This window comes from Thrips palmi, unplaced genomic scaffold (assembly GCF_012932325.1).
Source record: "Thrips palmi isolate BJ-2018 unplaced genomic scaffold, TpBJ-2018v1 HiC_scaffold_15, whole genome shotgun sequence".
NCBI lineage: Eukaryota > Metazoa > Arthropoda > Insecta > Thysanoptera > Thripidae > Thrips > Thrips palmi.
Window position 1 is genome coordinate 10,652,768 of NW_023144624.1, and position 13,585 is coordinate 10,666,352.

At 56.5% G+C, this 13,585-nt stretch overlaps 2 protein-coding genes across 3 annotated transcripts; one reads left to right on the forward strand and one right to left on the reverse strand.

The window, feature by feature from the left end:
• Positions 1-42: 42 nt before the first annotated feature.
• Positions 43-2,883, reverse strand: LOC117640928 (F-box/WD repeat-containing protein 4-like). Of its 2 annotated transcripts, none has more exons than XM_034377956.1 (8): positions 2,538-2,883; positions 2,060-2,158; positions 1,798-1,977; positions 1,574-1,715; positions 1,340-1,503; positions 1,132-1,260; positions 910-1,057; positions 43-804 (listed from the first exon to the last, which is right to left on the reverse strand). In XM_034377956.1, exons 1-8 carry the CDS (start codon positions 2,774-2,776, stop codon positions 628-630), a joined length of 1,278 nt encoding a protein of 425 aa, XP_034233847.1. In that variant the 5' UTR covers positions 2,777-2,883; the 3' UTR covers positions 43-627. The 2 variants fall into 2 exon arrangements, with proteins under 2 accessions (XP_034233847.1, XP_034233848.1); XM_034377957.1 differs by having other exon boundaries at positions 653-824.
• A 614-nt stretch (positions 2,884-3,497) lies between these two features.
• Positions 3,498-8,350, forward strand: LOC117641034. The gene is made up of 7 exons (XM_034378127.1): positions 3,498-3,652; positions 4,104-4,363; positions 4,478-4,604; positions 4,696-5,141; positions 5,536-5,777; positions 5,851-6,092; positions 6,999-8,350. Exons 2-7 carry the CDS (start codon positions 4,108-4,110, stop codon positions 7,255-7,257), a joined length of 1,572 nt encoding a protein of 523 aa, XP_034234018.1. The 5' UTR covers positions 3,498-3,652; positions 4,104-4,107; the 3' UTR covers positions 7,258-8,350.
• The last annotated feature ends 5,235 nt before the right edge of the window (positions 8,351-13,585 follow it).

Consider the following 13,585-nt stretch of genomic DNA (forward strand, 5'->3'; position numbering starts at 1 on the left):
TTCTCTTGTTAGCATATCTTCCTAAATCATAAAATCACAGTGCACTTGTAAAAATTAAACATTTATTGTAACTGTCGACATCACTCAAGACATCCATCAAATACAGTACTGTATGTGGAACAAGGAGCTCAATTCTAATAAAAGGTATAGAATTGAATATTAAGTTATTACTTCCAGTCACTAGAAAAAATCATGTAGCTTCTGAACACCTTAAAATTCTGCACCATTTACAATCACGGGTATGCAGAAAAATAGAACGTAAAATTCTAATAAAATCTTTAACTATTATCTCATGCAACAACCGGCAAAAAATGTTTTTTCTTAAAACATGGAAATAACACATCAATGGTACTTTAATTTAACACCTAAGATAAAACACAATTTTTTCCCCCAATTATTCTAGCACTACAGACCATATTTGAAACCTCAGTAACTTATCAACTTCAATGATCTGGGGGAGTTTTTGTAGCTTTTGGAAAAAACTGAGGCACTGCTTTAACATCATTTACCCTATTTAAGAAGCACTGCTTCAATACTCTGGCAAGTGACATGTCAAACCTGACAAACCAGATTGGCATAAAGGAGTGAGAGAAAAATACATTATACAGTAGTAAAATGCTGTACCTTCTAGCCTAAGAAGTCAGTAAGTACAGAGAAATTTCTATAGTCCTTGGCAACAGAACGATGTCGGAATCCTGAGAAGTCCATCATGTTCAAAGACTGATCTAATGCAACAAAAAGATGGGTTGCATCAAATGCTAAACTGTAAGATGGGCTGCTATGCTTGCTGTTCATGAAGTACATCTGTGGGGAAGAAAGTTTGCCTGGTTATCCATTAACACGTTGTACTGCTAAAAGGCAAGAAAGAGAAAAGCCAAAGTTCATTCAAAAATTTGTTTGGACCCTTACCTGTGAAGCCCTCGTCATTCTCTTGTCCCACATTTGTACACGCCCATGCTGGGCAGTCCCACACAGCAGTGTATGATTGTAGTCCGAAGCCAAAGAGTAGAGGACTACGTCAAAGGGGTCAGACCAGAATCGGACACAGGAGAGCGTTCTGAAATAAATTCAGTTAAACATTATGGAAATCAAAAGATGAACTGAAAGTAATTCTAAAGAGATCATGTTTACCTTATGTCCCACATGCGAACCATTCTATCATAGCCGCAAGTCACAACAGTATTAAGATCTTCCCAAAGAATATCCAGGATGCCAGCCCCACGTTTAAGGTTGTTACATGTCAAGGAAAATATGTGATTTCTAGAAAAGAATAAAGTCATCAGCGGTCAAGTGTAAAATTATATAACAGCATCATAACAGTATCATAATCATTACTTACCTCTCAATGTCAAAAAAACCCAAGGGGCATTTGGACGGTCTAAGTCCTGAAGTTCCATAGCAAAGCAAAGAATTTGATCCACTTTGATAAGCAACAGACCACACTCTATCTTCAGCAGCAACATTATATTTTAAAACAATCTTTCTATCCTCTAATCTCCACACCTGAAAACCAAATACAGATATATTCACAAGTTTATAAACAAAATTTAGTCCTAAGAATACTAGACCTTACCTTTATCCTCTCATCTTTAGAACCAGTAACAATGCTTTCTTGGCCATCAAAGTCAACACCGGTAATGTCCAAGTTGTGAGCATGCTTTTCCTCCGACAATAATCTATTCTTACTCAAATTCCACAATGACAAAGACCCATCTCTGAAAATTTGAAGTCAGTTAAATGTGGTATACAGTCATTTTACAAATAGTAACACGAAGAATCTTTTTTCAAGCAGCTTACCTTCCTCCACTGACAACCTTCCCATTCTTGACAACAAATCGGCTGACATCTTCTTTGTGGGGCTTGAAAGAAAGTGCAGGGACAGTAGCAATAGAATTTGCCCGCCTTTTCAGGGCCAAAATTTGTCTTCCTCGACTGAACCACACAATATCTTTCTCAAGTTGCAGCCATGGCATATATCTGTCCAGGAAAACATAAAGTATGTAACTTCAAGCAGGCAGGAAAAAAGGCACATCTAAGCCCAAACAATCCAGTCTTTTACTTTGTTTTGTTGTGAAGGAATATTGTTTCCTCATAACGCCCTAGGTTCCAATTTTGGGATACTCGACAGCGATCCTTGCAGTGCAAAATAGAAAACGATCTGGAACAAAAGAACAACAGGTAAACAACTATAAATGTGCAGCACATGCAAAACCATTGAACACCTTAATCCAGTTGAAAAGAACGAAAGTAAATTGGCTAGATCAAACTGTTACATGAAAACACACAGTATGATGCAAGCCGAACAAAACAATCAAGTATTTGAATCTTCAAGGCATGACACACTTCCACATGACGAGCCCAACACAATGAAGCTTCTATGGCATACTACCCTGTCGTGGGTGTCTTCGAATTTTTTGCATAATGCCCTCAAACCATGATAGTTGGGTCTACGGGACAGATGCTACTGCGAAACCCTCACCACACACCCACCATCACCATCACCATGCTTGACAGTCCAAGACGGACACCGTACCAACCTGTTCTTGACTTGCGTGGACACCTGGTTGGAAACATTGACTCTTTTGCTCCTTTCAAGCCAGACAAAGTCCTCACTGATGATGTTATTGATGCGTTTGCACGTCTGACTCAGCCTCAGGAGGGAGTGAATATTGCAGTAACGGAAAATGGACAAAAGTACATCTGTAGGCAAATCTTGGAAAAGCAGGGGATCGCACTCTTGTTCGCACTCCCCTGAGGGGTGGCGAGAGGCGTTCATGACGTGACGAGAGAGCTGTCATAGTTTGTTTACCATCTTCTAACCAAAACAATCAAACTCAACATTACATCAGTTGACGCCATGTTGGAGAAAAGGTCGTTCGAGACAATCGTTCTCGAAGTCCACAAGTGGGGGTGGAGTCGACTTTCTGTACTTCCCTCTTTTTCCGCGGCAAAACTTTTGCTAGCGACGGTTTGTCCAGCTACTTTTGATGATCGGAAAATATATCCAACGATCAATTAACTGAGGGGTATATTTTTATTTGAGTCTTGGTGATCGGAAAGTAGATTCCGCTGCACGAATTTGGAGCATCGTTTGCTGCTTCGATTTTCTTTGCATGAGCGAGAGAAGCAAGCAGTGTTTCCCATGAATTTTGAGGCATAAAAGGAAAAAGCATAGGATGAAACAGAACAACGAACCAAGCACCACTTAGTTATTGTCCTTTCACGACTTTGGTGCAGAGAACTCCCACTAGTGTCATGTGTGTGAAACTGCGCGTAGAGGGGGTGGGGCAGCAGGGAAGAAGTCAAAAGATGGACAGAGAGAGAGAGAGAGAGACGAAGAGAAGAGGAAGGAATGACTGGGTGGGAGGGAGCAGAAAATGTAGTATTGATCCGGGAGCAACCCTCGCCCAGCCAAGGGGGGGAGCGGAATCTGGGGGGAGGGCGGCACAGGAAGCTGGGTGCTGGACCAAAGCCGAGCCGTGCCGAGCCGAGCCGCGCCGAGGCATAGGACGCGCGGTGGCAGAGTTCCTGCCGTTCCTGCCCCTGCGAGCTAGGCACATCTCACCACGCACTCTCGCCATTCGGCCGCTGAAAAGGGACTCCCACGACGGCCAAGACCAAGTTTAAAAGAGCAGCACATCACCTATGACGAGTGAGTACTCGAGGGCGGACGGCAGCCTGGCCGGGCGGGGCCGAGCGCCGAGGGGGCGTACCTAAGGCGTACCCACCCCAAGTACCCAAGTACCCAGAGCACGTCGCGGCACGCCCTGAGGCTTGGCAGCCGATCCACTGCGGCCCCGCCTTGCACTGACTCGTGTGGTACGGGGTGTGGTGGCTCCTGGTGGCACCGACCCGCATCGGCCATCCCGGACGTGGTGTACGGCCGAACATGCTTACGTTTTTGAAGGCGCTCAGGGGGGAGAGGCGGGGCCAGTCCAAGAAATCCGCTTGTTGTTGTTGTTGTTGTTGTTTGTTGTTCTTGGTGTTGTTCCAGTCCACGGTATTTGCGACCTAAAGGGTGTGATTGCCCCCCCCCCCTTCCCTTCTAGACTTGTTGTTGTTGTTGTTGTTGCTGTTGTTCTAACGTCTGTTTGTCGCTCCAGCGTGATGTGCTGCGCCTACGCCGCCGCGTCGTGGTCGCGGCTCGCCCTGCTGCTGGGGCTGGCCGCGATCGTGCTGCAGGCACTGTCGCTCTTCACGGGCAGCTGGCTCCACACCAAGGAGGTCCTGACCTCCGAGGCCGAGCTCTCCGACACGCCCGCCACGCCCACCGTGCGCTACGGCAGCGTGCTCGTGCACACGCGCGTCGGCCTGCTGAGGACGTGCGTGCGCGTGGAGAAGATCAACGCTTCCTCCTACCCTTGTGAGTAACCCGTCAGTTCCCTGCCCGCTTGCCCCAGGCTTGCCCGCTGCCCTGCGGATTGCAGGGCGTTTCGACCAAACGGAGTGCTTCAGGTCCTTGGCGCTTCCTTTGCAGACACGGGTCCACAGCCGTCGTGCTTCACGCTGCCCAACAACCTATGGCAGGACGTGTCTTCCTCGGACCTGGGCATCCACCATGGCGCCGTGCCCAACACGGCCCTCGTCGTCACCAACGTCCGCCAGTGAGTGGAACTTACCTTACCTCCGACGCGCTGACTGCGCCTACGAGGCCAAAAAAGTGCTAACACCGCGACGCCCACTCTCCTGCTGCAGGTACACGCTGGTGCTGGGCTCCGTGTCGCTGGGCCTGATGCTGGTGGGCGAGCTGGCCGCCCTCGTCTCGCACTTCAAGCCGAGCAACAAGCTGGGCGTCGTGCTGGGCTGCTACCTCTTCCTCTTCGCGGGCCTCATCGTGTGCCTGGTCGTGGTCACCTTCTCCATGATGACGGAGGTGCCACGGCGCGACCTGCCCGAGGCGCTGCGCCTGCCCAAGGCCGCGGAGGCCCTGCCGCCCTTCTCGTGGGAGCTGGGCACGTCCTACTACCTGGCCGTGGCGTCGTTCGCGCTCACGCACATCATCGCCGCCGTGCTGGTGTCCGCCTTCATGAAGCGCTTCTCCTCGCTGGAGGCCATGGTGCGCGAGGTGGTGCCCGGCGCGGACCGCAAGCTTCGGGAGCACCAGGAGAACAACCTTGTCGGGCTGTGGGAGATCTACCCCAGTGAGTCTTCAGTTCTCGGCGCCCAGCCAATGTTCCATGCGAGGGGGCAAAAACTCGGGATTTTCGTGTACACATGATTCGGAACACGCAATGATGCGCATGGTTTCATTGATTTCATGGCTGATTTTGCCTTATTTCGCGACGCACCAGGGTGATGTTGAGCGTGATTGGTGTGATGTGTTCGGAAAGATATTTCGGACTGATTGGCCTGGTTTCGTGTGATTCTGCCTATTGGTCGAATTTAGTGACTTTAGTCGGATTGCTTGATTTCGCGTGATTCTCAATGATTCGCGTGTGATTTCGGGGGCCGTGTACACATGATTGCGCGAGTTTTTGCCCCCTCGGTTCCATGCTCCAGCCTGCGTTCGAACCGCGTCCTCCCTCCCCTTTGCAGGCCGAGCCATGCGGCAGCTGGGCTGCATCACGCTGCCGGGCGCCATGGGCTGCTACGGCAAGCTGGCGTCCCTGGCGTCTGACGGCCAGGCGCTGCAGAGCGCCGGGGAGCGCGCCGGCAAGTCCAAGCCCGACATTTGCTCCAGCAACCCGGAGAGCTCGGCGGACTCCCTCCAGCAGCACCTGCAGCAGCACTTGCAGGTGGACGACGCGCACATGGGCGAGGCCGGCCAGGACCACCAGGTGGGCGCCGAAATCAGACTGAGTTCCTTGCTGGTGTCCCGCTCGGCTGCACGAAACTTATTTCCGATTCCAGTTGCGCCCCGTGTCTCCCTTCGACGCGGCCGCCAGCGCGGGCCGCAGCGTGAGCCTGGGGCAGCCCATGTCCCTGACGACCAGCTCCACCAGCTCCCAGGCCGCCGCCGCCCCCGCCTCCGCGGCCGCCCCCGTGCTGCCGTCGGGACTGCCGCCGCCGCCGGACCCGCTGGCTGGCGTGTCCGTGCCCATCACCGTCATGAGGGCGCGGCCCCTCGGCCACCCCGGCGCCCACCAGCACAGGTAGCGCGTTGAATTTTCCTCCATCGTTTTTACACCCGTTATAATGATTTTTCATGGTAAAGGGGCGTTTAAATTTGCACATACGACATACGCATTGTTGTCACGGCACTGCATACGCGGTGGACCCATTCTGTCGGTGTACACCCCACCCCCTCATTTCGCTTGTTACGACAGTGAGCGATCTGCGCGCTGTCGGCGTCTCGCGTTTGATAATCGCCTCTCCTCCCGGCGTCGCCGTGCGGCACCGTGCGGCAACGCGGCAAACGCGGCGGGTCCCTCTCGACGCACGCGTGCCAGGGTGCCTCAGGGCGTTGCCGAACCGTGCGCTTCATCGCTCTGTCCCTCTCGCACGCCCACGGGCCGCGCCCTGAGTGCGAGTGAGAGAAAGAGGCTATAACGACGATAAGCGCGTTGTTCGGAATGAGCCTGTAGGGTGCAGCCGTGCAGCGGCCACCCCGAGGGCCGCTCGAGGCTCGAGGGCCGCCCCGCCCCGCCTCGCCCCGCCCCGCCCTCCGTGCATGCTCTGCAGTTCCCACGGGCGTCGGCAGCAGCGCCACCAGGGCCAGGGGACCGCACCAGGGACCGCGAGGACCGGCTGGAAAAACACGGGAAAGTGGACACCGCCGTGAAGCGATTAGCCAGCAAACAAACAAGCTGGCGGGGCGGCGCGGCGCGGGCGGCGCGGGGCGGGGGGGCGGGGCGACCCCAACGTGATTCCGTTCCGCCCCGCCCCGCCTTGTATGCCTTGGCGCTGCCCTTCGGCCGCCGCTCTACTACTTGACAGGCTTCGTGCTCCACTGCCGCTGCAGCGACATGTCGCCGTGCCGCGGCGCCACGCACCCCGATGACGTGTCGAACGTGCCCGTCGGCCACCCCGATGACGTGTCGTCGTTCTCGGTGTTCCAGGACCATCCCCTGCGGCGCGGTGGAGGACGCCACTCCTCTGGACACCTTCCCGGCGTACGGCGGCGCGGCTGACGGCACCATGACGGTGGCTCGCCGCAAGCCCGGGGCCGCCGCCGCCGCCACCGCCGGCAGCCAGGGCGTGGCGGGCGGCGCCCCCACCGCCTTCAGCACGCTGGACAACCGGTCCCGCTGCGGCAGCGCGCGCATGCACGCGCACGCCCACACGCACACCCTGCCGCACCCGCCGCGCCAGTTCTGATAAGAGCGGGCCCGGCCTGGGGGCAGCCCTCCTCCCCCTCCCCAAGGAGGTCCCCGAGGGGATCCCCGCGGGGAGGGCGATGACTGCCCCCAGGACTCCTGGGCCATCTCCTGCTGAGGCGCGCGCCGCCTGCCGCGGACTGGGCGGACTGGCTACACCGGCAGAGCCATGGGCAGAAACATGGGCAGAGGCAGCAGGCCTCGGGCCACTCTGACCGAGACTCTGACGCCCCTCCAGTGACTCACGACTCACGACTCACTGCCAGTGCAGACTGCAGACGTGCAAACCCCTCCGGACGGTGTTTCGGATGCTGCTACACTACCTGCCACGACACTGTTGTGTCAACAGCCCGACTTTATTATGTTAATTAAATGTTAGTGACGTTGGAACGGTTGTGAAAGTTGAGCCCGATGTTTGGCGTAGGCTTTACACCAGACCATCCTGCTTCATTCTTCGACTGTTCAACGGCAAACTGGATCAGATAGTTTGAACAGTCCAGGAACGATCGGGACGCCTGGTTTAAAAATTATGCGTGATACTCTGTAACGTGTTTTCATTAGTAGAAAGGTAACTTCTTGTATGTCTGCGTGGAAGGACCAGATCGATACATCTAAATTTAGGAATCAAAGAAAATATTTCACTCAATTTAAATGTCAATACATGTTTGTTAACGCGATGGACTGAATTTTCAGAACACTTTTACCTGAGTACTGAACGTTTCTTTTCCTGGAAACGGCGTCCTTGAACTTGTCTTTAGCCTCGTTAGTGTTTTAGGCGTTCGTCGAAGTGGCGCTGCACTCCAAATCGGGCATGCCCTGGAGCTGAGCGCCTTTGTCGCCTGCTCCACTTTTTAGGGTGGATTTGGCGCCCAGTTGCTGGCCATGCCAAATTCGGAGTATAGTCTTTTGTATTTTGTTTCTCTCTTTGGTTCCACAGACCGACGGAACTGAGACTAGCTTTACCGGCCTAGTGCGAACACCTGAGCGCGCGTCTCGCCGCGGCCAGTTTGGAGCGTTCTGCGAAAAGCATATCTCTGTGTGTTACGTTGGGCCAGCGGGCCCTGCGCCGGAATAAACGCCATTTTGTACCGCCAGCCCGACCCTTTCATTGGCCCACCCCTCCACCCACGCTTCACCGCCCCGGCGCCCGGCCCAGCCACCCGGCCCAGCCGCCCGGCCCGCGGCACAGGAATAACTAGAAATTCGCGGAAGCGGCGCTGCCATGGCCTTGCCTGCCATGCCTGCCATGCCTGCCATGCCTGCCGTGCCGCTACCTGCAGCGGGCGGGCGGTGGGCGCGCGGGGCCGCGGGGGTGCGAGTCTGGCTGTGCGCCTGCGGTCGGCAGCATAGGCCGGCCCGCCGCACACCTGTGCCGAGTGCCTCCGCCGCTTGCCTGCCTGCCGGGCGCTAGACTCGACGGAACTTGGCAGAGGATCATTCCTGGTCCAGCCTATCATGTTCATGTTGCTCTACCGGCACCCCCTCCCTCGTGCCGCACACTGTACCTGCGCTCCGCTCAGAGCACCGAAAAGAGGAAACGAGTAAAAAGAAGAAGCGGGGACGAATGGACAGTCGACATGGTGGATGGACAAACACACACACGGGGAGGGAGAGTGAGAGAGAGTGAGGGAGAGAGAGGGAGAGAGGGAGAGAGGGAGAGAGGGAGAGGGGAGGAGAGAGAGAGAGAGAGAGAGAGAGAGAGAGAGAGAGAGAGAGAGAGAGAGGGGGGGGGGGACAGATAGACGGACAGCCAGCTTGGCGCCGCCACGTCTGACGGGCCGGAGGGCCGGATCGGCCGGATCGGTCCGCAGGTGGGGGCGGGGCGGCGTCGCATGCTCTGCCCTCCTCCCCCACCGCGACGCGGCCAGCCAATCCGGGGCCGGCGCCGCGACGTCCGGCCGGGGGAGGGGCTGGGGGTGTGGTGCGGGCAGTGGTGCGGGGAGTGGTGCGGGCGTCCCGGACCGGGCCGGCTGCTGCGCCGCGCCGCTGTGCGCGGAGACGACTCACAGCACCGTCACTGGGATTCCGGCAGCCGCGGAGGGCGGTCGCGCAGGACTCCCGGCGGCCTCGGCGGCACCCCTGGGCCCGGGCCTTGCAGCACCCCCAGCGCCCCCGCGCCCCCAGCTCCCCGCCGCTGCCCGGTCGACTCGGAGGTCACCCCCAGGGAGGACGCGGCGAGCACGCAGTGAGTACATGTTGCTTTCCACAGCGCCTCGCGATGGCCGTGTTGAGGCTAGCCGGGCTCTGGGGCCTGGGGCTCCTCGGGCTTCCATCCCCTGACCTAACCTTGGCGGCGAGCGGCGAGCAGGCCCAGGCCCAGGCCCGCCGCGGGCTGCGTGGCAGTGCTGGCCAGTGCCGGGCCCGGTCGATGTGTCTCCGGGGCGGATCTCGTTTCATTGTTTATGGTGGGGCCCTCCGAGTCTCCGAGATATTCAATTCATGAGGCTGCTACACTGTGCAGGGGGCGGGGGAGTGCGGCGCCTTTGGGCTCGCCTTTGGCAGCGACCTGGGCCTGGGCCCGGGCCCGGGCCGTCTCACATTTTGATCTACAGGCACTCTCTGGAAGAGACGCCCGTTTCCTCGGCTCAGGGCCCGGAGAATGCGAGGGGGGGGGGGGGGAGGCGAGGGGTAGGCCGGCTAGTTTAGCAGGGCCGTCCGGTTTAGCCAGCAGGCAGCCGCGGCAGTGGAGCCCTTGTAGCCATGGCGCCTCGGCCTGGGCCACGGCCTGGGCCTCGGCCTGCACACTCCATCCCATCTAAATGCAGATTGGCCCCAGGGGTGGCGAGGCGTAGCGAGGCGCTGCCTGACAAGGGTACACTGGTACATACACCGAGGCAGTCGGCCCTGCGTGCTACCGACTCAACGATCCCCCATCCGACAAATTTCGTGTTCTAATCAGTTGATTTCATTTTATTCAGAAGGTATCAGGTGTCTGATAAAAAAGATCTATCAGTCAAGTAGGCTCTGAAAATTTGAAAAATCGATGGGGAATATTCAGGGGTTGTTTTCTGGGGATGGGGTTAGCTAGCTCCTGGAAAGCACATCACGTTGACTGCTAAGTCGGGACTGCAAAACCGCAGCTGACTTGTTCGGAACTCCTTCCTGCAAATTTCAGCGTTTTTCGCGTACATCGTATTCCGCGTTTTTTAAAAATATTTGTGGCAAGGCCCGCAAATAAGAGAAATGCGATGAAGCCTCGTCCATAGGCTCATTCAGATTCGCAACCCTCCCGCCGCCACCCCCCGCGACACGCCCAGGCACGCCGAGAGAGAGAGAGAGAGAGAGAGAGAGAGAGAGAGGGAGAGAGAGGCAGCTGCGTCTACCCTAATGCCGAAAACAAAGAACGCTCCCCCCTCCTAGTCAGATTGCATCCCCTGCAGGCGACAACCCTCGTCGCGGGGGGAGGCAGAGGCTGGGCTTGTTTTGGAAAGTGGCGTGTTGGACCTGTCTGCGCGTCGCTGCGCCCCGAACCTCGCCCCGAACCTCGCCCCGAACCTCGCCCCGAACCTCGCCCCGAACCTCGCCCCGAACCTCGCCCCGAACCTCGCCCCGAACCTCGCCCCGAACCTCGCCCCGAACCTCGCCCCGAACCTCGCCCCGAACCTCGCCCCGAACCTCGTCCCGAACCTCGCCCCGAACCTCGCCCCGAACCTCGCCCCGAACCTCGCCCCGAACCTCGCCCCGAACCTCGCCCGAACCCGCCCCGAACCTCGCCCCGAACCTCGCCCCGAACCTCGCCCCGAACCTCGCCCCGAACCTCGCCCCGAACCTCGCCCCGAACCTCGCCCCGAACCTCGCCCCGGCCTCGCAGGCCACCCACTGGTCTCCCCGTCGCCCCTGCTCCGCCCCGAGGCAGCGGTACGGCCGCGCATCCCGGATTTATTAACTCAAGATCAACACGAAATGCGCAATTTTTCGAGGGGCAAACAAACACACAAGCAAATATTAATTTCGGAAGCCCCGCGAAAGCCTTTCTTGTACTATGGACGATTCCGGACTGTAAAACACGTTCCATGTAGCTTTCCTATCAACAAATAATTGTTTTTGTTTTTTATTTTTGTGACTTTTTTGGCTGTGTGTGCCGGCTACGCAGGGCCGCGCAGGTCACAGTCGCACGCGCGTCTCCTTTGATTTTTGTGCAACGCGTGCACTGCGCGACTATGAGGTCGGTCGCGCCGGCTGCCCCGCCGCGCCACCCCTCCGCAGACGGCACACCCTCCTCGCCCCGCCCCGCCCCTCGCCCGTCTGCCTCCCCTCCCGGCCCCCCGGGGTTCGGGGCTGGACCGCGGAATAGGGGATGGTGCGGACCGCGACCCCTGCCTGCAGCCCTGTCTGCGGCCCGGCCGGCACCGGTCGGCACCGTCCCGTCCGCGCGTCGAGTCCGTCCAGTCCGCCGGCAGAATTAGCGCGCAGACAGTGGGCCAGACGGATCGCCAGACGCATTCCAGCCAGACGATTGCGCACAATTTGCTTTATAGGTATTCGCGAATCGAAAAAAAAGGGAGAACAAAACAAGCACAATGAAACAAAAATGTTTCTTTTTTTTTCAGTAAATTGTCTTGCTGAGTCAACTGTCGTGGTCGAATGGAAAATATTTGCCCATAAAAGTGATTATGCGGACAACTTTTTATTCCCGATGCACGTCGGTCAATTCATACGATTCGTCTAGGCGAAAAAAGAATAAAAAGCAGCGAGGGAAGGTTGAAGTTGCGCGCAGAAGCAGCTGCTGCACTCTCAATTCGGGTAGCGGCGCGACCGCGGAGGCGATGAATGAAAAACCTAAAATAAAATGGAGCGCTCGTCGCCGAAAAGGGACACAATGGCACGGTGCAGCGTTGGCTCGTGCGAGTCGCGCGTGCCGCGTGCGCGTGCCGGACCGGCCGCTGACCGCCCCTTCCAACCCTTCCAACCGGTCCGCCTATTTGCGTCGGCTCACTGAATGTTATTTCCCTAATCAGAAATGTTGTTCTCATCGGGCCAAAAGCGACGACGCAGCAATCCGGAGCCGGTTCTGCAGCCCCCGGCAGCCCCTCCCCTCCCCGAACGTCACTTTGCATAGGCGGGGCCGGCGGGGACGGCACTGGAAACTGATTTCAACCCCTTCCCTCTCCTCCCCTCCCTTCCCCCTCCCTCTTCCATCCCCTCCGCCGCCGCCGGCGTCAAGTGACCACGCGGCGGCGCGACGAGACGAGCATTCGAGCAATCCGTGTCAAGACCCCGAGCAGTGCACATGCAGCCAGCGTCGCAGCCCGGCCCAGCCGGGAGCCGGCCCAGCCCGCCCAGCCCGCCCAGCCCGCCCAGCCCACTCGTGCCTGCTTCGCCGCCTCGCCGCCTCCCTGCTGCGCACACTGCGCACGCCCTCTCACCGCCGGACCACGGAGACTTCACCGGACGAATCTGCCTCGGCGTTGACCTCCGTGCCCTTATGTTGAATTGAATTCATAAGGCACGTGGTGAATGCCAAGTTTAGATTCGGTACTCGACGGATACTTCATCAGCCGCCCCTTCGCCACCTGCATGTTCCCCCGCAGATACCCCGCATCTGTGAGTGTGTATGTATGTGTGTGTGTGTGTGTGTGCGCGCGCGCGTGTGTGTTTGTTTTTGTGTGCGTTTGTGCGTTTGTGCGTTTGTGTGTGTGTGTGTGTGTGTGTATGTGGGTGTGTGTGTGTGTGTGTGTGTGTGTGTGTGTGTGTGTGTGTGTGTGGTGTGTGTGCACCAACCAACATCCCTGGACCACCGACGCCGCAGTTGCTTTGGCGCAGGCGGGCAGGCCCTTGGCTTCGGCCGGACGGAAGGCCCCTTCGGCTCTCGGCCGTGTTGCAAGGATCCACTCGAGTGGATTGGCAAGTCAGTCCCGGCAGTCTCTGAATGGCGGTCGGCAAGTTTCGTAGAGTTCCCAAGCCGAGAGCCGAGCCGAGGGGCCTTCCGTTAGGGTTCTAAAAAAACGTGAAAATTATTTTTGATGAAAAAAACCATGGAAAAAAACGGTTTTTTTCCGAAAAAAACGGAAAAATATATTTTAATTTGAAAATTGTTTGAATCAGTGGCGGGAGTAGATGAGACTCAAATGGTTGCAGAAACAGAGCTCCTGTCGGGAAATAATTAAATTTTACTTGAATTGCACTTAAAATGTGAAAAAAGCTGTGATTTAATTGTTTCGCTTTTCTTAATCAGTAGAAGACTTATTGAGAGCGGTTCTATCGCTTATTCCTCATGCTTCCATGCATTTTTCAAGTGGATTCCTAGCTCCAATGCTTTATACCTTTCTATTCGAGTCGATTGGAAACCTCAAATGCTTCAATTTACGTCCATTTTTATATTTTTCACA